This window comes from Heterodontus francisci, chromosome 46 (assembly GCF_036365525.1).
Source record: "Heterodontus francisci isolate sHetFra1 chromosome 46, sHetFra1.hap1, whole genome shotgun sequence".
Lineage (NCBI taxonomy): Eukaryota > Metazoa > Chordata > Chondrichthyes > Heterodontiformes > Heterodontidae > Heterodontus > Heterodontus francisci.
In genome coordinates, this window is record NC_090416.1 from 9,609,894 (window position 1) to 9,634,081 (window position 24,188).

A 24,188-nucleotide genomic window follows, 5' to 3' on the forward strand; every position below is an offset into this window, starting at 1 on the left:
CCGACTCCCCACCGCGCCAGTGCAGCAGACGGGGCCTGATCAACTGCTGGCTTGCATGAGCTGCACCACAATGGGCAAGGCCTGTACCCACTGGGCCAGGCTCTGGGCCTGTCTCCCCGGCAACCCCCCCCCCCAATCTCCTCCCACTCACATCTCCCTCAGCCCACTCCCCCTCCGCAGCGGCACCTCCCCCTCCTACCTGCGCTCGTGGTCACCATCCACCTCGCGAAGGAACTTCTTCCCCGGCTCCCAGCTGTGACGGCGGAACGGCGACCGAGGCCGGATTGAGGCCCTGAGCCTCGACGACCGCCTCATGGGCACTCGGGTTACCAGCTCCTCCCCGTCGAGCTCCCAGTCGACGTCCTCGCCCTCCTCCTCCTCCCCACGGGCATCCTCCGCCTCCTGGAAACCCGGCGACCTCTGACCCCCTGACACAGGGCCGGGGCCGCCGGTCGTGTCAGAGGTCGTGCTGGCTGGGCTCTCGGCCATCGAAGATCGCAGCTCCTGAGGGCACCGAAGCAGATGATTAACCGGCGGAAGGATGGGGGCCTGTGAGTGCTCCAACGCACCCTCAGCGCGCAGTATCGACAAGGGGACGGTTCAGGAACAGCCTCCGGCCTAGTCAGGTGACTTGTAACCGGCTCCTCCCCAACGGGTAGGCCTGCTACGACCAACCATGCAGGCTAGAATCAGGGACTCGGAAAGCTGCAAGGAAGTTGTGCCGAAACCTTTATCAACCACTGGTTCAGCCCCAACTGGAGGATTGGGTCCAATTCCGGCCCCCGCACTTTAGGAAGGATGTCAGGACCTCGGAGAGGGTGCGGAGGGAGATTTACCGGAATGGGAGCAGGGACGAGGGACTCCAGTTAATGTGGAGAGACTGGGAGAAGCTGGGATTGTTCTCCTCAGAGCGGAGAAGGTTAAGGGGGAGATTTAATCGGGGTGTTCGAAATCAGGAAGGGTTTTGATGGAGTAAATAAGGAGAAACTGTTTCCAGTGGCAGGAGGGTCGGTAACCAGAGGGACACAGATTGAAGATAATTGGTAAAAGAACCAGAGGGGGAGATGGGAACACCCCTTTCAAATTGGACAGGTCGGTGGGATACAGCAGATCAGACAAAGGCCAGGCTGGCAATGAACGATCCAGGCTCCATTCGGGGCCTGTGCTCACAGCCTGATTGCAGTTTTGCAAGGCCTGTGGATATCATAGTTCCCCTTCATTCCTCATGGGAGGGAGAGGGATTAAACTGCCTCCCCGTAACCCAATCACTAACCCGAACCCATTTGCCCAATAACCAAGCTCAAGTGCAGTGCCCACCAGAGTCAAATAGCCTGAAACACTCATAAGAGCACAGTCATAGATAAAAAAACAGGCAAGAGGTACTAGAGGGCAGTGCCCAAACTACCCGTACCCCAGTGAGAGTCAGTGTGTGTGGAACTGTACCCCAGTGAGAGTCAGTGTGTGTGGAACTGTACCCCAGTGAGAGTCAGTGTGTGTGGAACCTGTACCCCAGTGAGAGTCAGTGTGTGTGGAACTGTACCCCAGTGAGAGTCAGTGTGTGTGGAACCTGTACCCCAGTGAGAGTCAGTGTGTGTGGAACTGTACCCCAGTGAGAGTCAGTGTGTGTGGAACCTGTACCCCAGTGAGAGTCAGTGTGTGTGGAACTGTACCCCAGTGAGAGTCAGTGTGTGTGGAACTGTACCCCAGTGAGAGTCAGTGTGTGTGGAACTGTACCCCAGTGAGAGTCAGTGTGTGTGGAACCTGTACCCCAGTGAGAGTCAGTGTGTGTGGAACTGTACCCCAGTGAGAGTCAGTGTGTGTGGAACTTGTACCCCAGTGAGAGTCAGTGTGTGTGGAACTGTACCCCAGTGAGAGTCAGTGTGTGTGGAACTGTACCCCAGTGAGAGTCAGTGTGTGTGGAACTGTACCCCAGTGAGAGTCAGTGTGTGTGGAACTGTACCCCAGTGAGAGTCAGTGTGCGTGGAACCTGTACCCCAGTGAGAGTCAGTGTGTGTGGAACCTGTACCCCAGTGAGAGTCAGTGTGTGTGGAACTGTACCCCAGTGAGAGTCAGTATGTGTGGAACTGTACCCCAGTGAGAGTCAGTGTTTGTGGAACTGTACCCCAGTGTGAGTCAGTGTGTGTGGAACCCGTACCCCAGTGAGAGTCAGTGTGCGTGGAACTGTACCCCAGTGTGAGTCAGTGTGTGTGGAACCCGTACCCCAGTGAGAGTCAGTGTGTGTGGAACTGTACCCCAGTGAGAGTCAGTGTGTGTGGAACTGTACCCCAGTGAGAGTCAGTGTGTGTGGAACTGTACCCCAGTGAGAGTCAGTGTGTGTGGAACCTGTACCCCAGTGAGAGTCAGTGTGTGTGGAACTGTACCCCAGTGAGAGTCAGTGTTTGTGGAACTGTACCCCAGTGTGAGTCAGTGTGTGTGGAACCCGTACCCCAGTGAGTCAGTGTGTGTGGAACTGTACCCCAGTGAGAGTCAGTGTGTGTGGAACTGTACCCCAGTGTGAGTCAGTGTGTGTGGAACCCGTACCCCAGTGAGTCAGTGTGTGTGGAACTGTACCCCAGTGAGAGTCAGTGTGTGTGGAACTGTACCCCAGTGAGAGTCAGTGTGTGTGGAACTGTACCCCAGTGTGAGTCAGTGTGTGTGGAACTGTACCCCAGTGAGAGTCAGTGTGTGTGGAACTGTACCCCAGTGAGAGTCAGTGTGTGTGGAACCCGTACCCCAGTGAGAGTCAGTGTGTGTGGAACTGTACCCCAGTGAGAGTCAGTGAGTGTGGAACTGTACCCCAGTGAGAGTCAGTGTTTGTGGAACTGTACCCCAGTGTGAGTCAGTGTGTGTGGAACTGTACCCCAGTGAGAGTCAGTGTGTGTGGAACTGTACGCCAGTGTGAGTCAGTGTGTGTGGAACCCGTACCCCAGTGAGAGTCAGTGTGTGTGGAACTGTACCCCAGTGTGAGTCAGTGTGTGTGGAACCCGTACCCCAGTGAGAGTCAGTGTGTGTGGAACTGTACCCCAGTGAGAGTCAGTGTGTGTGGAACTGTACCCCAGTGAGAGTCAGTGTGTGTGGAACTGTACCCCAGTGAGAGTCAGTGTGTGTGGAACTGTACCCCAGTGAGAGTCAGTGTGCGTGGAACCCGTAGCCCAGTGAGAGTCAGTGTGTGTAGAACTGTACCCCAGTGAGAGTCAGTGTGTGTGGAACTGTACCCCAGTGAGAGTCAGTGTATGTGAAACTGTACCCCAGTGAGAGTCAGTGTGTGTGGAACTGTACCCCAGTAACAGTCAGTGTGTGTGGAACTGTACCCCAGTGAGAGTCAGTGTGTGTGGAACTGTGCCCCAGTGAGAGTCAGTGTGTGTGGAACTGTGCCCCAGTGAGAGTCAGTGTGCGTGGAACCCGTAGCCCAGTGAGAGTCAGTGTGTGTGGAACTGTACCCCAGTGAGAGTCAGTGTGTGTGGAACTGTACCCCAGTGAGAGTCAGTGTGCGTGGAACTGTACCCCAGTGAGAGTCAGTGTGTGTGGAACTGTACCCCAGTGTGAGTCAGTGTGTGTGGAACCCGTACCCCAGTGAGAGTCAGTGTGTGTGGAACTGTACCCCAGTGAGAGTCAGTGTGTGTGGAACTGTACCCCAGTGAGAGTCAGTGTGTGTGGAACCCGTACCCCAGTGAGAGTCAGTGTGTGTGGAACCCGTACCCCAGTGAGAGTCAGTGTGTGTGGAACTGTACCCCAGTGAGAGTCAGTGTGTGTGGAACCCGTACCCCAGTGAGAGTCAGTGTGTGTGGAACTGTACCCCAGTGAGAGTCAGTGTGTGTGGAACCCGTACCCCAGTGAGAGTCAGTGTGTGTGGAACTGTACCCCAGTGAGAGTCAGTGTGTGTGGAACTGTACCCCAGTGTGAGTCAGTGTGTGTGGAACCCGTACCCCAGTGAGAGTCAGTGTGTGTGGAACTGTACCCCAGTGAGAGTCAGTGTGTGTGGAACCCGTACCCCAGTGAGAGTCAGTGTGTGTGGAACTGTACCCCAGTGAGAGTCAGTGTGTGTGGAACTGTACCCCAGTGAGAGTCATTGTTTGTGGAACTGTACCCCAGTGAGAGTCAGTGTGTGTGGAACTGTACCCCAGTGAGAGTCAGTGTTTGTGGAACTGTACCCCAGTGTGAGTCAGTGTGTGTGGAACCCGTACCCCAGTGAGAGTCAGTGTGCGTGGAACTGTACCCCAGTGAGAGTCAGTGTGTGTGGAACTGTACCCCAGTGTGAGTCAGTGTGTGTGGAACCCGTACCCCAGTGAGAGTCAGTGTGTGTGGAACTGTACCCCAGTGAGAGTCAGTGTGTGTGGAACTGTACCCCAGTGAGAGTCAGTGTGTGTGGAACCCGTACCCCAGTGAGAGTCAGTGTGTGTGTAACTGTACCCCAGTGAGAGTCAGTGTGTGTGGAACTGTACCCCAGTGAGAGTCAGTGTTTGTGGAACTGTACCCCAGTGTGAGTCAGTGTGTGTGGAACTGTACCCCAGTGAGAGTCAGTGTGTGTGGAACTGTACGCCAGTGTGAGTGGAACTGTACGCCAGTGTGAGTCAGCGTGTGTGGAACCCGTACCCCAGTGAGAGTCAGTGTGTGTGGAACTGTACCCCAGTGAGAGTCAGTGTGTGTGGAACTGTACCCCAGTGAGAGTCAGTGTGTGTGGAACTGTACCCCAGTGAGAGTCAGTGTGCGTGGAACCTGTACCCCAGTGAGAGTCAGTGTGTGTGGAACCTGTACCCCAGTGAGAGTCAGTGTGTGTGGAACCCGTACCCCAGTGGGAGTCAGTGTGTGTGGAACTGTACCCCAGTGAGAGTCAGTGTGTGTGGAACCCGTACCCCAGTGAGAGTCAGTGTGTGTGGAACTGTACCCCAGTGAGAGTCAGTGTGTGTGGAACCCGTACCCCAGTGAGAGTCAGTGTGTGTGGAACTGTACCCCAGTGAGAGTCAGTGTGTGTGGAACTGTACCCCAGTGTGAGTCAGTGTGTGTGGAACCCGTACCCCAGTGAGAGTCAGTGTGTGTGGAACTGTACCCCAGTGAGAGTCAGTGTGTGTGGAACCCGTACCCCAGTGAGAGTCAGTGTGTGTGGAACTGTACCCCAGTGAGAGTCAGTGTGTGTGGAACTGTACCCCAGTGAGAGTCATTGTTTGTGGAACTGTACCCCAGTGAGAGTCAGTGTGTGTGGAACTGTACCCCAGTGAGAGTCAGTGTTTGTGGAACTGTACCCCAGTGTGAGTCAGTGTGTGTGGAACCCGTACCCCAGTGAGAGTCAGTGTGCGTGGAACTGTACCCCAGTGAGAGTCAGTGTGTGTGGAACTGTACCCCAGTGTGAGTCAGTGTGTGTGGAACCCGTACCCCAGTGAGAGTCAGTGTGTGTGGAACTGTACCCCAGTGAGAGTCAGTGTGTGTGGAACTGTACCCCAGTGAGAGTCAGTGTGTGTGGAACCCGTACCCCAGTGAGAGTCAGTGTGTGTGTAACTGTACCCCAGTGAGAGTCAGTGTGTGTGGAACTGTACCCCAGTGAGAGTCAGTGTTTGTGGAACTGTACCCCAGTGTGAGTCAGTGTGTGTGGAACTGTACCCCAGTGAGAGTCAGTGTGTGTGGAACTGTACGCCAGTGTGAGTGGAACTGTACGCCAGTGTGAGTCAGCGTGTGTGGAACCCGTACCCCAGTGAGAGTCAGTGTGTGTGGAACTGTACCCCAGTGAGAGTCAGTGTGTGTGGAACTGTACCCCAGTGAGAGTCAGTGTGTGTGGAACTGTACCCCAGTGAGAGTCAGTGTGCGTGGAACCTGTACCCCAGTGAGAGTCAGTGTGTGTGGAACCTGTACCCCAGTGAGAGTCAGTGTGTGTGGAACTGTACCCCAGTGTGAGTCAGTGTGTGTGGAACCCGTACCCCAGTGAGAGTCAGTGTGTGTGGAACTGTACCCCAGTGAGAGTCAGTGTGTGTGGAACTGTACCCCAGTGAGAGTCAGTGTGTGTGGAACCCGTACCCCAGTGAGAGTCAGTGTGTGTGGAACTGTACCCCAGTGAGAGTCAGTGTGTGTGGAACTGTACCCCAGTGAGAGTCATTGTTTGTGGAACTGTACCCCAGTGTGAGTCAGTGTGTGTGGAACTGTACCCCAGTGTGAGTCAGTGTGTGTGGAACTGTACCCCAGTGAGAGTCAGTGTGTGTGGAACTGTACCCCAGTGTGAGTCAGTGTGTGTGGAACCCGTACCCCAGTGAGAGTCAGTGTGCGTGGAACTGTACCCCAGTGAGAGTCAGTGTGTGTGGAACTGTACCCCAGTGTGAGTCAGTGTGTGTGGAACCCGTACCCCAGTGAGAGTCAGTGTGTGTGGAACTGTACCCCAGTGAGAGTCAGTGTGTGTGGAACAGTACCCCAGAGAGAGTTAGTGTGTGTGGAACTGTACCCCAGTGAGAGTCAGTGTGTGTGCAACCCGTACCCCAGAGAGACTCAGTGTGTCTGGAACCCGTACCCCAGTGAGAGTCAGTGTGTGTGGAACTGTACCCCAGAGAGAGTTAGTGTGTGTGGAACTGTACCCCAGTGAGAGTCAGTGTGTGTGCAACCCGTACCCCAGAGAGACTCAGTGTGTCTGGAACCCGTACCCCAGTGGGAGTCAGTGTGTGTGGAACTGTACTCCAGTGAGAATCAGTGTGTCTGGAACCCGTACCCCAGTGGGAGTCAGTGTGTGTGGAACTGTACTCCAGTGAGAGTCAGTGTGTCTGGAACCCGTACCCCAGTGGGAGTCAGTGTGTGTGGAACTGTACTCCAGTGAGAGTCAGTGTGTCTGGAACCCGTACCCCAGTGGGAGTCAGTGTGTGTGGAACTGAACCCCAGTGAGAGTTTCTGAGCCACTCTATTTCCTGGAGAACTGTGCAGGTACTGGTAATGGCTGCAATGGGTTATTCCACGCGAGATGAGTAGGGCTGGCCGGCGGGAGCACCCATACCTGTGCCCACTCCTTGCCGGTGGCATTCCCTGCTCCAGGAGCCGCGTGGTCCAGCCGCTCGTGGGGTCGAGTGGAGGTGGTGGAGGGGCTGGCGTCCACCGCGTTATATTCTCTCTGCCTCATCGGAGGGTCTGCAAGGGGAAGAAGAGAGTGAACAGGGTTAACAGGGCACGACCTCTCTGCACGGGAGGGGAATGGGCTGCAGGGTGAGGATGGCTCCAGGTGTAACCGGGGCTGCAAACAGAGGAACAGAGGATTTGGCCATTCAGAGTGATCCGCCATTCAATTAGATACTGCCTGATCACATCTCCAACTCCTCGCCTTGGTTCCTTAATCCCCCTAACCCAACAAAAAACGGCCTGTCTCGAATTTTAAGGTTCTGCCCCCCCTTGTTCTGGACTCCCCTTCCCCCCACCCACCAGCTCAGCTGGAGAGACGTCCACTGAGGCCTTGCCAAGACAGAGGCCCCAGGGTGGAGCAGACGCAGCCCAGGACGAGTGGGGAAGGGACAACTGCCCGCTCCTTCAGACCCTCCTCTGGGAGAATCCTGCGGATTGGGTCCGATCAGGAGGGTTGTGGGTTCGAACCCCCGCTACCGGAGAGCTGAGCCCCGTCATCCAGGATGACTGTCCCGGTGCAAGCACCGAGGGAGTGCCGCACGAGCAGTCAGAGGCGACAGGGTCACTCGTGAGGGTTTTAGCCGCAGGTGAGCTGAGGGAGGGGGGAGGGGGGGGTTGGGCAGCGGTGAAGGGCGGTTTTCACGAGGGAACGCGAGGAAGTAAAAGGGAACTCACGGGCGACGAAACGTCGGGACTCGGGAACATTCGGCCCTTTACGAGGCTGCTGGTCGCTGAATGCCCATCTCTCGGACGACCCTTGACCCCCCCCCCCTCCAGCCTGCTGGTGGGCCCTGGGAGCTGGGTTGGGCTCAGCGATTCTAACCCGAGCTGAGCCGACACGAGCCCAGTTCGAGAAGGTTTGAACAGCAACTCACTGCTGCTGCCTCCTCAGGCCGCACCTCATTGGCTGCTCCCTGCAGGCAGGCCGGCCAATCGCCCTGCGGCTCTCAGCCCACCAATAGGGTGATTGCTGCCCTTCGAGGCACAGGACCCTTAACCCTTCGTCTGCTGGAAACTATTTGCCGCTGCCGCTCTCTCTCTCTTTCTCTCTGCTCCCAGCTGGTTTGCAGACAAGACTTTGGCCTCAGCACTGAGATGTTAAAATGGAGCCTGTGTCCCTCCCCCACTCCCCACCCCCCTCCTTCCCTCCCCCACTCCCATCCTCCCCCTCCCCCCTTCCAGTGCATCTCCCCCACTCCCCATCTGTCACTCCCCCTCCCCCCATCCTCCACCCTCCCCTTCCTGCCCCTCCCACACTCCCCCTCCCCCACTTCCCCCTCCCCCGCTCCAATTACCCCTCAGCCCTCTTCCCGATTCGCCCTCCCCCTCTCCAGCACTCCCACTCCCCTACTCTGCCTCCTCCCCTCCCCTCCCTCACTCCAACAAACCCCTCTCCCTCTCCCAATCCACCCCTCCCCGTCCCAGTACCCCTTTCCCACTGACCCACCCCATTTCAAACCACTCTCCCTCCTCCCCCCTGGCTCCATTCCGTCCCCTCTCTCACTCCCCCACTGCCCCTCCAAAATGCCTCTGCTTCCCTGGGCCCACTCCTCCTCTGAACTCCCCATCATCCACCACATATACCCTCTTCCCCTCTCCAATCCGCTTCACCACCTGCCCCGCCTCGCCTCGCCCACTCGGACAGACCACACCCCCCCTTACCCACGCAACCTACTCATCTCTCTGACTCCCCCTCCAGCCATTCCCTCCCGAGTGACCCTCCTCACCAGACTGCCCAGTCCCCAGTGACGTACCCAGCCGTCTCCTTTATACAGATTCAATATTCACAGGCCGTCCCCTTTATACAGATTCAATATTCACAGGCCGTCCCCTTTATACAGGATCGATATACCCAGCCCGTCCCCTTTATACAGGATCGATATACCCAGCCCGTCCCCTTTATACAGGATCCATATACCCAGCCCGTCCCCTTTATACAGGATCCATATACCCAGCCCGTCCCCTTTATACAGGATCCATATACCCAGCCCGTCCCCTTTATACAGGATCGATATACCCAGCCCGTCCCCTTTATACAGGATCCATATACCCAGCCCGTCCCCTTTATACAGGATCGATATACCCAGCCCGTCCCCTTTATACAGGATCCATATACCCAGCCCGTCCCCTTTATACAGGACCGATATACCCAGCCCGTCCCCTTTATACAGGATCGATATACCCAGCCCGTCCCCTTTATACAGGACCCATATACCCAGCCCCTCCCCTTTATACAGGATCGATATACCCAGCCCGTCCCCTTTATACAGGATCCATATACCCAGCCCGTCCCCTTTATACAGGATCCATATACCCAGCCCGTCCCCTTTATACAGGATCAATATACCCAGCCCGTCCCCTTTATACAGGATCGATATACCCAGCCCGTCCCCTTTATACAGGACCCATATACCCAGCCCGTCCCCTTTATACAGGATCGATATACCCAGCCCGTCCCCTTTATACAGGACCGATATACCCAGCCCGTCCCCTTTATACAGGATCGATATACCCAGCCCGTCCCCTTTATACAGGATCCATATACCCAGCCCGTCCCCTTTATACAGGATCGATATACCCAGCCCGTCCCCTTTATACAGGATCGATATACCCAGCCCGTCCCCTTTATACAGGATCCATATACCCAGCCCGTCCCCTTTATACAGGACCGATATACCCAGCCCGTCCCCTTTATACAGGATCGATATACCCAGCCCGTCCCCTTTATACAGGACCCATATACCCAGCCCCTCCCCTTTATACAGGATCGATATACCCAGCCCGTCCCCTTTATACAGGATCCATATACCCAGCCCGTCCCCTTTATACAGGATCCATATACCCAGCCCGTCCCCTTTATACAGGATCAATATACCCAGCCCGTCCCCTTTATACAGGATCAATATACCCAGCCCGTCCCCTTTATACAGGATCGATATACCCAGCCCGTCCCCTTTATACAGGACCCATATACCCAGCCCGTCCCCTTTATACAGGATCGATATACCCAGCCCGTCCCCTTTATACAGGATCGATATACCCAGCCCGTCCCCTTTATACAGGACCGATATACCCAGCCCGTCCCCTTTATACAGGATCGATATACCCAGCCCGTCCCCTTTATACAGGACCCATATACCCAGCCCGTCCCCTTTATACAGGATCGATATACCCAGCCCGTCCCCTTTATACAGGACCGATATACCCAGCCCGTCCCCTTTATACAGGATCGATATACCCAGCCCGTCCCCTTTATACAGGATCCATATACCCAGCCCGTCCCCTTTATACAGGATCGATATACCCAGCCCGTCCCCTTTATACAGGATCGATATACCCAGCCCGTCCCCTTTATACAGGACCGATATACCCAGCCCGTCCCCTTTATACAGGATCGATAAACCCAGCCCGTCCCCTTTATACAGGATCGATATACCCAGCCCGTCCCCTTTATACAGGATCGATATACCCAGCCCGTCCCCTTTATACAGGATCGATATACCCAGCCCGTCCCCTTTATACAGGATCCATATACTCAGCCCGTCCCCTTTATACAGGATCGATATACCCAGCCCGTCCCCTTTATACAGGATCCATATACCCAGCCCGTCCCCTTTATACAGGACCGATATACCCAGCCCGTCCCCTTTATACAGGACCGATATACCCAGCCCGTCCCCTTTATCAGGATCCATATACCCAGCCCGTCCCCTTTATACAGGATCGATATACCCAGCCCGTCCCCTTTATACAGGATCCATATACCCAGCCCGTCCCCTTTATACAGGATCGATATACCCAGCCCGTCCCCTTTATCAGGATCCATATACCCAGCCCGTCCCCTTTATACAGGATCGATATACCCAGCCCGTCCCCTTTATACAGGATCCATATACCCAGCCCGTCCCCTTTATACAGGATCGATAAACCCAGCCCGTCCCCTTTATACAGGACCGATAAACCCAGCCTGTCCCCTTTATACAGGATCGATATACCCAGCCCGTCCCCTTTATACAGGATCGATATACCCAGCCCGTCCCCTTTATACAGGATCCATATACCCAGCCCGTCCCCTTTATACAGGATCGATAAACCCAGCCCGTCCCCTTTATACAGGATCGATATACCCAGCCCGTCCCCTTTATACAGGATCGATATACCCAGCCCGTCCCCTTTATACAGGATCCATATACCCAGCCCGTCCCCTTTATACAGGATACATATACCCAGCCCGTCCCCTTTATACAGGATCGATAAACCCAGCCCGTCCCCTTTATACAGGATCGAAATACCCAGCCCGTCCCCTTTATACAGGACCGATATACCCAGCCCGTCCCCTTTATACAGGACCGATATACCCAGCCCGTCCCCTTTATACAGGATCGATATACCCAGCCCGTCCCCTTTATACAGGATCGATAAACCCAGCCCGTCCCCTTTATACAGGATCGATATACCCAGCCCGTCCCCTTTATACAGGATCGATATACCCAGCCCGTCCCCTTTATACAGGATCCATATACCCAGCCCGTCCCCTTTATACAGGATCGATATACCCAGCCCGTCCCCTTTATACAGGATCGATATACCCAGCCCGTCCCCTTTATACAGGATCCATATACCCAGCCCGTCCCCTTTATACAGGATCCATATACCCAGCCCGTCCCCTTTATACAGGATCCATATACCCAGCCCGTCCCCTTTATACAGGATCGATATACCCAGCCCGTCCCCTTTATACAGGATCCATATACCCAGCCCGTCCCCTTTATACAGGATCGATATACCCAGCCCGTCCCCTTTATACAGGACCGATATACCCAGCCCGTCCCCTTTATACAGGATCGATATACCCAGCCCGTCCCCTTTATACAGGATCGATATACCCAGCCCGTCCCCTTTATACAGGATCCATATACCCAGCCCGTCCCCTTTATACAGGACCGATATACCCAGCCCGTCCCCTTTATACAGGATCGATATACCCAGCCCGTCCCCTTTATACAGGATCGATATACCCAGCCCGTCCCCTTTATACAGGACCGATATACCCAGCCCGTCCCCTTTATACAGGATCGATAAACCCAGCCCGTCCCCTTTATACAGGATCCATATACCCAGCCCGTCCCCTTTATACAGGACCGATATACCCAGCCCGTCCCCTTTATACAGGATCCATATACCCAGCCCGTCCCCTTTATACAGGACCGATATACCCAGCCCGTCCCCTTTATACAGGATCCATATACCCAGCCCGTCCCCTTTATACAGGACCGATATACCCAGCCCGTCCCCTTTATACAGGATCCATATACCCAGCCCGTCCCCTTTATACAGGACCGATATACCCAGCCCGTCCCCTTTATACAGGATCGATATACCCAGCCCGTCCCCTTTATACAGGATCGATAAACCCAGCCCGTCCCCTTTATACAGGATCGATATACCCAGCCCGTCCCCTTTATACAGGATCGATATACCCAGCCCGTCCCCTTTATACAGGATCAATATACCCAGCCCGTCCCCTTTATACAGGACCGATATACCCAGCCCGTCCCCTTTATACAGGATCGATATACCCAGCCCGTCCCCTTTATACAGGATCGATAAACCCAGCCCGTCCCCTTTATACAGGATCCATATACCCAGCCCGTCCCCTTTATACAGGATCGATATACCCAGCCCGTCCCCTTTATACAGGACCGATATACCCAGCCCGTCCCCTTTATACAGGATCGATATACCCAGCCCGTCCCCTTTATACAGGATCGATATACCCAGCCCGTCCCCTTTATACAGGATCGATATACCCAGCCCGTCCCCTTTATACAGGACCGATATACCCAGCCCGTCCCCTTTATACAGGACCGATATACCCAGCCCGTCCCCTTTATACAGGATCGATAAACCCAGCCCGTCCCCTTTATACAGGATCCATATACCCAGCCCGTCCCCTTTATACAGGATCGATATACCCAGCCCGTCCCCTTTATACAGGATCCATATACCCAGCCCGTCCCCTTTATACAGGACCGATATACCCAGCCCGTCCCCTTTATACAGGATCGATATACCCAGCCCGTCCCCTTTATACAGGATCCATATACCCAGCCCGTCCCCTTTATACAGGACCGATAAACCCAGCCCGTCCCCTTTATACAGGATCCATATACCCAGCCCGTCCCCTTTATACAGGACCGATATACCCAGCCCGTCCCCTTTATACAGGATCGATATACCCAGCCCGTCCCCTTTATACAGGATCGATATACCCAGCCCGTCCCCTTTATACAGGATCGATATACCCAGCCCGTCCCCTTTATACAGGATCGATATACCCAGCCCGTCCCCTTTATACAGGATCCATATACCCAGCCCGTCCCCTTTATACAGGACCGATATACCCAGCCCGTCCCCTTTATACAGGATCGATATACCCAGCCCGTCCCCTTTATACAGGATCGATATACCCAGCCCGTCCCCTTTATACAGGATCCATATACCCAGCCCGTCCCCTTTATACAGGACCGATATACCCAGCCCGTCCCCTTTATACAGGACCGATATACCCAGCCCGTCCCCTTTATACAGGATCAATATACCCAGCCCGTCCCCTTTATACAGGATCGATATACCCAGCCCGTCCCCTTTATACAGGACCGATATACCCAGCCCGTCCCCTTTATACAGGATCGATATACCCAGCCCGTCCCCTTTATACAGGACCGATATACCCAGCCCGTCCCCTTTATACAGGACCGATATACCCAGCCCGTCCCCTTTATACAGGATCGATATACCCAGCCCGTCCCCTTTATACAGGATCGATATACCCAGCCCGTCCCCTTTATACAGGATCGATATACCCAGCCCGTCCCCTTTATACAGGATCGATATACCCAGCCCGTCCCCTTTATACAGGATCGATATACCCAGCCCGTCCCCTTTATACAGGATCGATATACCCAGCCCGTCCCCTTTATACAGGATCCATATACCCAGCCCGTCCCCTTTATACAGGACCGATATACCCAGCCCGTCCCCTTTATACAGGATCGATATACCCAGCCCGTCCCCTTTATACAGGATCGATATACCCAGCCCGTCCCCTTTATACAGGATCGATATACCCAGCCCGTCCCCTTTATACAGGATCCATATACCCAGCCCGTCCCCTTTATACAGGACCGATATACCCAGCCCGTCCCCTTTATACAGGATCGATATACCCAGCCCGTCCCCTTTATACAGGATCCATATACCCAGCCCGTCCCCTTTATACAGGATCCATATACCCAGCCCGTCCCCTTTATACAGGACCGATATACCCAGCCCGTCCCCTTTATACAGGATCGATATACCCAGCCCGTCCCCTTTATACAGGATCCATATACCCAGCCCGTCCCCTTTATACAGGATCGATATACCCAGCCCGTCCCCTTTATACAGGACCGATATACCCAGCCCGTCCCCTTTATACAGGATCCATATACCCAGCCCGTCCCCTTTATACAGGATCGATATACCCAGCCCGTCCCCTTTATACAGGATCGATATACCCAGCCCGTCCCCTTTATACAGGATCGATATACCCAGCCCGTCCCCTTTATACAGGACCGATATACCCAGCCCGTCCCCTTTATACAGGATCGATATACCCAGCCCGTCCCCTTTATACAGGATCGATATACCCAGCCCGTCCCCTTTATACAGGATCGATATACCCAGCCCGTCCCCTTTATACAGGACCGATATACCCAGCCCGTCCCCTTTATACAGGATCCATATACCCAGCCCGTCCCCTTTATACAGGAGCCATATACCCAGCCCGTCCCCTTTATACAGGATCCATATACCCAGCCCGTCCCCTTTATACAGGACCGATATACCCAGCCCGTCCCCTTTATACAGGACCGATATACCCAGCCCGTCCCCTTTATACAGGACCAATAAACCCAGCCCGTCCCCTTTATACAGGACCGATATACCCAGCCCGTCCCCTTTATACAGGACCAATAAACCCAGCCCGTCCCCTTTATACAGGACCGATATACCCAGCCCGTCCCCTTTATACAGGACCGATATACCCAGCCCGTCCCCTTTATACAGGATCGATATACCCAGCCCGTCCCCTTTATACAGGATCGATATACCCAGCCCGTCCCCTTTATACAGGATCGATATACCCAGCCCGTCCCCTTTATACAGGATCCATATACCCAGCCCGTCCCCTTTATACAGGATCCATATACCCAGCCCGTCCCCTTTATACAGGATCAATATACCCAGCCCGTCCCCTTTATACAGGATCCATATACCCAGCCCGTCCCCTTTATCAGGATCCATATACCCAGCCCGTCCCCTTTATACAGGATCGATAAACCCAGCCCGTCCCCTTTATACAGGATCCATATACCCAGCCCGTCCCCTTTATACAGGATCGATATACCCAGCCCGTCCCCTTTATCAGGATCCATATACCCAGCCCGTCCCCTTTATACAGGATCAATATACCCAGCCCGTCCCCTTTATACAGGATCCATATACCCAGCCCGTCCCCTTTATCAGGATCCATATACCCAGCCCGTCCCCTTTATACAGGATCGATAAACCCAGCCCGTCCCCTTTATACAGGATCCATATACCCAGCCCGTCCCCTTTATACAGGATCGATAAACCCAGCCCGTCCCCTTTATACAGGATCGATAAACCCAGCCCGTCCCCTTTATACAGGATCGATATACCCAGCCCGTCCCCTTTATACAGGATCGATAAACCCAGCCCGTCCCCTTTATACAGGATCGATAAACCCAGCCCGTCCCCTTTATACAGGATCGATATACCCAGCCCGTCCCCTTTATACAGGATCGATATACCCAGCCCGTCCCCTTTATACAGGATCGATATACCCAGCCCGTCCCCTTTATACAGGACCAATAAACCCAGCCCGTCCCCTTTATACAGGACCGATATACCCAGCCCGTCCCCTTTATACAGGATCGATATACCCAGCCCGTCCCCTTTATCAGGATCCATATACCCAGCCCGTCCCCTTTATACAGGATCGATAAACCCAGCCCGTCCCCTTTATACAGGATCCATATACCCAGCCCGTCCCCTTTATACAGGATCGATAAACCCAGCCCGTCCCCTTTATACAGGATCGATAAACCCAGCCCGTCCCCTTTATACAGGATCGATATACCCAGCCCGTCCCCTTTATACAGGATCGATAAACCCAGCCCGTCCCCTTTATACAGGATCGATAAACCCAGCCCGTCCCCTTTATACAGGATCGATATACCCAGCCCGTCCCCTTTATACAGGATCGATATACCCAGCCCGTCCCCTTTATACAGGATCCATATACCCAGCCCGTCCCCTTTATACAGGATCCATATACCCAGCCCGTCCCCTTTATACAGGATCAATATACCCAGCCCGTCCCCTTTATACAGGATCCATATACCCAGCCCGTCCCCTTTATACAGGATCGATATACCCAGCCCGTCCCCTTTATACAGGATCCATATACCCAGCCCGTCCCCTTTATACAGGACCGATATACCCGGCCCGTCCCCTTTATACAGGACCGATAAACCCAGCCCGTCCCCTTTATACAGGATCAATATACCCAGCCCGTCCCCTTTATACAGGATCGATATACCCAGCCCGTCCCCTTTATACAGGATCAATATACCCAGCCCGTCCCCTTTATACAGGATCGATATACCCAGCCCGTCCCCTTTATACAGGATCGATAGACCCAGCCCGTCCCCTTTATACAGGATCGATAAACCCAGCCCGTCCCCTTTATACAGGATCGATAAACCCAGCCTGTCCCCTTTATACAGGATCGATAAACCCAGCCTGTCCCCTTTATACAGGACCGATATACCCAGCCCGTCCCCTTTATACAGGATCGATAGACCCAGCCCGTCCCCTTTATACAGGATCGATAAACCCAGCCTGTCCCCTTTATACAGGATCCATATACCCAGCCCGTCCCCTTTATACAGGACCGATATACCCAGCCCGTCCCCTTTATACAGGATCCATATACCCAGCCCGTCCCCTTTATACAGGATCCATATACCCAGCTCGTCCCCTTTATACAGGATCGATATACCCAGCCCATCCCCTTTATACAGGATCGATAAACCCAGCCTGTCCCCTTTCTACAGGATCCATATTCCCAGCCCGTCCCCTTTATCCAGGATCGTTATTCCCAGCTCGTCCTTTTTCACAGTATATATTTGGGACAGTTTGACTGAGCAGCACAGCCAGAGCTGATCAGAGAGAGCCTGCATGACGTTATCATTTCTGACTAATCTAGCTGACATTTTTCATCAGTGCTGTCCTAATGTAGATAAGGAGCTGTCTCCGGATGTTATCGCTTTGGAACTCCAGGAGACATTCAACAAGATTCCGCACAATTATTGGCAAATGTGAGTGCTTTCACACTTGGAGGCCGGACTTTGACCGGAGTTGGAGATTAATTGGGAGGGAGGAGACGGGGAGTAGGGATAATGGACGGGTCCTCTGATTGGAGGGATGTGAGTGGTGGTGCAGCCCAGGGACCTGTCTTGGAGCCTCAGCTTTCCACCATATTTACGAATGAATTGGGTGAAGGAATATTGTAGATCCATGTTTGTAGGTGATGCTAAGTTAGGAGGGACAGTCAGCTGCCCCGACAGGAGCTGAAAGTTACAAAGGGATATTGTGAGAGATTAAGTGAGTGGGCCAGACTGCGGCAGATACAGTTCAATACGGGGAAGTGTGGGATCATCCACTTTGGGACCAAAGAGAGAGAGATCAGAGTATTTTCCAAATGGACAGGTTCAAAAAAAATAATCAAAATCGCTGACGGAATGTTGACCTTTATCCCGAGGGAGCTGGAAAACAAAGAGGAGGAAGTGATGTTACAGTTATATAGAGCTCTGCTCAGAGCCCCCCATCCGGAGTAACTGGGGTCAGTTCCGGGACTCTCTCCCCATAAGCGTGTGAGGCAATTGGAGATGGAGAGGGATCGACTGTTGTTGGCTTAAGGAATATGGAGCACAGGTGGGAAAATAGAATGGAGATGCAGAGCAGCCAGAATCTGACTGAATGGCAGAGCAGGTCCCAATGGGTGAAATGGTCTCTTCCTGTACCTAGGCTCCTATAATCTAGTGATTGGCACATAGCGAGCCCGCCTCTCTAGTACGGTGATTGATTCTGACCCAGCGCTGTTACAGTGCAGGTACCGCTGAGTAGAGTGTTACAGGGGTGGAATCTGAGCGGCTGATAAACCTGCTGGGATAGTCCGGCAGTGAGATGCCGCCGTCCCTGCTCCGGGGCCCCAGCTCTCCGCCCGCTCATCATCAATCAGGAGACGTCCCACGGGGGGGATGGAGATGGGCGAAGGATCCGGACGCACCACACCGTCGAAGTATTAGCAGCAGCGGTCTGGCAAAAGCCAACATTCACCTGGGGGAGCCGGGCTCTGGGATCTCCGTAAGGGGCGGCATCGAGAGAAAAACTTCCTGTTGACCTGCAGAGAGAGAGAGAGAAACAGGGTCAGAGTGAGGGACAGTGATAGGGTCAGGGGGTGAGTGGTGGGGTGAGTGGTGGGGTGAGTGGTGGGGTGAGTGGTGGGGTGAGTGGTGGGGTGAGTGGTGGGGTGAGTGGTGGGGTGAGAGTTGGGGTGAGAGTTGGGGTGAGAGTTGGGGTGAGAGTTGGGGTGAGAGTTGGGGTGAGTGTTGGGGTGAGTGTTGGGGTGAGTGTTGGGGTGAGTGTTGGGGTGAGTGTTGGGGTGAGAGTTGGGGTGAGAGTTGGGGTGAGAGTTGGGGTCAGGGATTGGGTCAGGGATTGGGTCAGGGATTGGGTCAGAGACAGGGTCAGAGACAGGGTCAGAGACAGGGTCAGAGATAGCGTCAGTGATAGGGCCAGAGATCACGGGGTCACAGATGGGATCAGAGGCGGGGCCAGAGGCGGGGTCCGGGACGGGGCCAGAGGCGGGGTCCGGGACGGGGCCAGAGACGGGGCCAGAGACGGGGCCAGAGAAGGCGTCAGAGAAGGCGTCAGAGAAGGCGTCAGAGAAGGGGCCAGAGACGGGGCCACAGACGGGGTCACAGACGGGGCCACAGACGGGGCCACAGACGGGGCCACAGACGGGGCCACAGACGGGGCCACAGACGGGGGCAGAGACGGGGGCAGAGACGGGGGCAGAGACGGGGGCAGAGAAGGGGGCAGAGAAGGGGGCAGAGAAGGGGGCAGAGACGGGGGCAGAGACGGGGGCAGAGACGGGGGCAGAGACGGGGGCAGAGACGGGGGCAGAGAAGGGGGCAGAGAAGGCGTCAGAGACGGGGCCAGAGACGAGGTCAGAGACGGGCTTAGAGACGGGCTTAGAGACTGGGTCACTGATGGGGCCAGATATAGGGTCAGAGTTGGGGTCAGAGTTGGGGTCAGAGTCGGGGCCAGAGACGGGGCCAGAGACGGGGCCAGAGACGGGGCCTCTGACGGGGCCTCTGACGGGGCCTCTGACGGGGTCTCTGACGGGGTCTCTGACGGGGTCAGAGACAGATACAGTGACGGGGTCAGTGACGGGGACAGTGACGGGGACAGTGACGGGGTCAGTGACGGGGACAGTGACGGGGTCAGTGACGGGGTCAGTGACGGGGTCAGTGACGGGGTCAGTGATAGATACAGTGATAGAGACAGTGATAGAGACAGTGATAGAGACAGTGATAGGGTCAGTGATAGGGTCAGTGATAGGGTCAGTGATAGGGTCAGTGATAGGGACAGTGATAGGGACAGTGATAGATACAGTGATAGAGACAGTGATAGAGACAGTGATAGAGACAGTGATAGAGACAGTGATAGGGTCAGTGATAGGGTCAGTGATAGGGTCAGTGATAGGGTCAGTGATAGGGTCAGTGATACGGTCAGTGATACGGTCAGTGATAGGGTCAGTGATAGGGACAGCGATAGTGTTAAAAGGTCAGTGATGGGGTAAGAGTTTCAGTGATAGTGTCAGTGGGTCAATGATGGGATCAGTGAGTAAGTGATGGAGTCAGTGAGTCAGTGATAGGGTCCGAGGATCAATCATAATGTCAGAGGGTAAGTGATAATGTCAGTGATGAGGCCAGTGGGTCAAGTATAGGGTCAGTGATAGGGTCAGTGATTGGGTCCATGGGTCACTGATGGGGTCATTGTTCCATGATGGGGACAGTAATAGGGTCATTGATATGGTCAGAGGGTCAATGATATTGTCAGTAATAGGGTCAGTGATGGGGTCAGAGGGTCAGTGATGTGGACAGTGATAAGGTCAGTGACTGGGTCAGTGGTGCAGTGATGGGGTCTGAAGTTCACTGACAGGGTCGAAGCATCACTGATAGGGTCAGAGGGTCAGTGAATTGGTCCGAGGGTCAATGCTGGGGTCAGTGGGTCAGTGAAAGGGCCAGTGGTCTGTGACAGGTCAGTGATAAGTACAGTGGGTCAGAGTAGGGTCAGAGGCTCAGTGATATGGTCAGAAGTTTAGTCATAAGGTCAGACCATCAGTGATAATTTCAGTGATGGGTCAATGATGGGATCAGAGGGTCAGTGATGGGGTCAGTAGGTCAGTGATGGGGTCAGAGCATTGGTCATAGGGTCAGAGGGTCAGTGATAATGTCAGTTAAAGGGTCAGTGACAGGGTCAGAGAGTTAGTGATGGGATCAGTGATGCGGTCTGTGGGTCAGCAATGGGGTCAGAGATGGGGTCAATCACAGGGTCAGATGGTCAGTGATAGGGTCAGAGGTCAGCGACAGGGTCAGTGATAAGTTCAGTGGGTCATTGAAAGAGTCAGAGGGTCAGTGATAGGGTTAAAAGGTCAGTGAGGGGATCTGAGGGTCAGCGATAGGGTCAGAAAGTCAGTGATGGTTAAGTGGGTCAGTGATAGGGTCAGAGGGTCAGTGAGAGGGTCAGAGGGTCAGTGAGAGGGTCAGAGGGTCTGTAATAAGGTCAGAGGGTCAGTGTTGGGGTCAGTGATAGGATCAGTGATTGGATCAGTGATGGGGTCAGAGGGTCAGTGTTGGGGTCAGTGATACGATCAGTGATTGGGTCAGTGATGGTGTCAGAGGGTCTGTAATAAGGTCAGAGGGTCAGTGATGGGGACAGTGATGAGGTCAGAGGGTCAGTGTTGGGGTCAGTGATGGGGTCAGTGATGGGGTCAGTGATGGGGTCAGTGATGGGGTCAGAGGGTCAGTGTTGGGGTCAGTGATGAGGTCAGTGATGTGGTCAGTGATGAGGTCAGTGATGGGGTCAGAGGGTCAGTGTTGGGGTCAGTGATAGGATCAGTGATTGGGTCAGTGGATCAGTGATGGGGTCAGTGATGGGGTCAGAGGGTCAGTGTTGGGGTCAGGGATAGGATCAGGGATTGGGTCAGTGGGTCAGTGATGGGGTCAGAGGGTCAGTGTTGGGGTCAGGGATAGGATCAGGGATTGGGTCAGTGGGTCAGTGATGGGGTCAGAGGGTCAGTGTTGGGGTCAGTGATAGGATCAGTGATAGGATCAGTGATGGGGTCAGTGATAGGGTCAGTGATGGGGTCAGTGATGGGGTCAGTGTCCATCAATTACTTCCCAGCACATACCTATTTCAGCAGAGAATGGTAGACAGTAAAACCCTGAGCTAGTCCCACTGTGATAGTGAGGGCAGGACTGTCAGTGCTCGCTGTGTGTGGCTGCGGAGAGTGACAGCATGATGGATAGAATGTGTCGCTCGTGTACGAAAGACGTGGCCAGGATCCAGAACTCGAAACTCAGTGATAGGAAGAAGCTAGCTGACTTCCTTCCTTCGGGAGTTCTGTCCTTCAGTTGTCAGTGCGATGGTAATGGAGCAAGTTCTATTTATGTTCCATGAGATCATGGGTGGGTCTCACCTTCACCCCGCTTGTTTCTATGGATACCACAATACAAAATACGTGTAGGAGGTGCAAACACAACTGTAATATCCCAAGAGCTGGGAGCGACTCCAATTACAGGCTCCGAATGTAGGGATGAAGTTCAACAGAGTCCACCAGTCTGTGTCACCCAGTGGAGTACTCACTGACCCATGCTCCACAGGAATTGTATTTTACTGGGGGCGCATTCCACTGCGACACATTACACTGCTCATCGTACCCAGGCCCCGAAACCCTCCTCGGAGCTGGTCCCGCACAACCCGAGCCGCCTCTCGGAAATGCCCTCCGTGCCATTCCAATCGGCGCGGAGGGGTTTCCTGTACGGGCTGCTCCTGCACACTCTCCACTTCCTCGCCCTCGTCAGCCGGCCGGACACGCCCTGGCGGTCCGCGTTGCCATCTGCCGGCGAGGGGAAACCCCGATGGAGGTCTCTCTACGCGGGAGGCTTCCCCCTTTACATCGGGGACCTGGGGTGGAGGGTGCTGCACAGAGCAGTCCCGTGCAATAGACTTTTAAGTAGGTTCACGGACTCCCAGGCCGCCTGTACTTTCTGCGGCCTGGACGAGTCCGTGTTCCACGTTTATACAGAGTGTGCGAGGTTGCAGCCCCTCTTTGAGTATCTGAAGGGGCTGCTCCTCAAATTCTGGCTGCACTTCAGTCCCACGCTCCTGATCTTTGGGCACCCGGTGCGGAGGGGCTTGGGCCGGGAGGAGGATCTCCTCGTCGGTCTGCTCCTGGGCCTGGCCAAGGTGGCAATTCACAGGTCCAGGTTGCGGGCCGTCGGGGGGTCCGTCCTCTCCGATTGCCTGCCCCTCTTCCGCGGTTACGTTCGCGCCCGGGTGTCCCTGGAAAAGGAGCATGCGGTGTCCGCCGGCAGGCTTGAGGCCTTCCGCGACCGGTGGGCACCGCAGGGACTGGAGTGCATTGTCGACGCCGAGAATGGCATTTTAATTTGAGTTTTTTGGTTTATTTATTTGATTTGAATAAAGTTATTTTAAAAAATATGTATATTAAGCGGGCCTGGGGTATTAAGGCCACCTTAAAAAAAAAACGGGGTTAGCTGCAGAGTAAAGTTCCCTCTGCACTAAAAAAAAAACTGATCTCTCCTCATAGTACAGCCCCCAGGGATCAGTCTGGTGAATCAATATTTATCCCTCAACAGCGTTACTAAAACAAACAAAAAAAAAACAGACGATCTGGGTCACTATCACATTGCTGTTTGCGGGATCTTGCTGTGCGCAAAATGGCTGCCGCGTCCCCGACACGACAACCGTGACCGCACCTCGGGAGGCGGTTGGGGGGAGGGGGGAACCGCCCTCGGCCGTGAAGGGCTTCAGGACCTCACGAGGCGGGGTGAAGGGCACCAGCGAAGTGCCCATCTTGCGCCTGCCACCAGGCGCGCCAGCGCACGGGGTTGTAAGGTTCGACGTCTCACCTTTCGAAGGACGGCTGTGCCCGCATTGACCGGGGCCGCCGGCTTCGGAGTGCGGTCCAAGCCGAGGCGTCTCTTGCTTCGCTCGTACCATCTGCCAGTGGTCGATGTGGAACCGACTGCGGCTGGTCAAAGGGCTCGTCGTCTGTGTCTGCCGGCTCCTCTCACACACACACACACACACCGCACAGAGCAGATTCTCGGTGATCACTGGAACCCTTCCCAACTCAGACACCTTCCTTTATCTCCACGCTTTGTCTCCACTCTGCCCTCCCTGCCTTACTGCATCAGTTTGCTCCCCTGTTTTTCTCTCTCTCTCTCCCTCTCTCTTCAATCTCCCCCTGTTTCTCTCTCTCTCTCTCCCCTCTCTCTTCAATCTCGCCCTGTTTCTCTCTCTCTCCCTCTCTTCAATCTCCCCCCGTTTCTCTCTCTCTCTCTCCCTCTCTCGCTTCAATCTCCCCCTGTTTCTCTCTCTCCCTCTCTCTTCAATCTCCCCCTGTTTCTCTCTCTCTCTCCCTCTCTCTTCAATCTCCCCCCGTTTCTCTCTCTCCCTCTCCCTTCAATCTCCCCCTGTTTTTCTCTCTCTCTCTCTCCCTCTCTCTCTTCAATCTCCCCGTTTCTCTCTCTCTCTCCCTCTCTCTTCAATCTCCCCGTTTCTCTCTCTCCCTCTCTCTTCAATCTCCCCCTGTTTCTCTCTCTCTCTCCCTCTCTCTCTTCAATCTCCCCCTGTTTCTCTCTCTCTCTCTCCCTCTC

At 54.5% G+C, this 24,188-nt stretch overlaps 1 protein-coding gene across 3 annotated transcripts in view; it reads right to left on the minus strand.

Moving 5' to 3' along the window:
* LOC137356956 (rho guanine nucleotide exchange factor 2-like) overlaps positions 1–23,920 on the minus strand; it is a 257,769-nt gene extending 233,849 nt beyond the window's left edge. The window contains exons 1-4 of one of the 3 annotated variants that reach the window (XM_068022843.1): positions 23,439–23,920; positions 18,553–18,616; positions 6,965–7,095; positions 200–504 (exon numbers count right to left, since the gene is read on the minus strand). In XM_068022843.1, coding sequence (XP_067878944.1) covers positions 200–504; positions 6,965–7,087 — 428 coding nt within the window. In that variant the 5' untranslated portion in view covers positions 7,088–7,095; positions 18,553–18,616; positions 23,439–23,920. The remainder of the gene's footprint in view (positions 1–199; positions 505–6,964; positions 7,096–18,552; positions 18,617–23,438) is intronic. The other 2 variants (XM_068022845.1, XM_068022844.1) reach the window with 2 other exon arrangements.
* Positions 23,921–24,188: the final 268 nt, after the last annotated feature.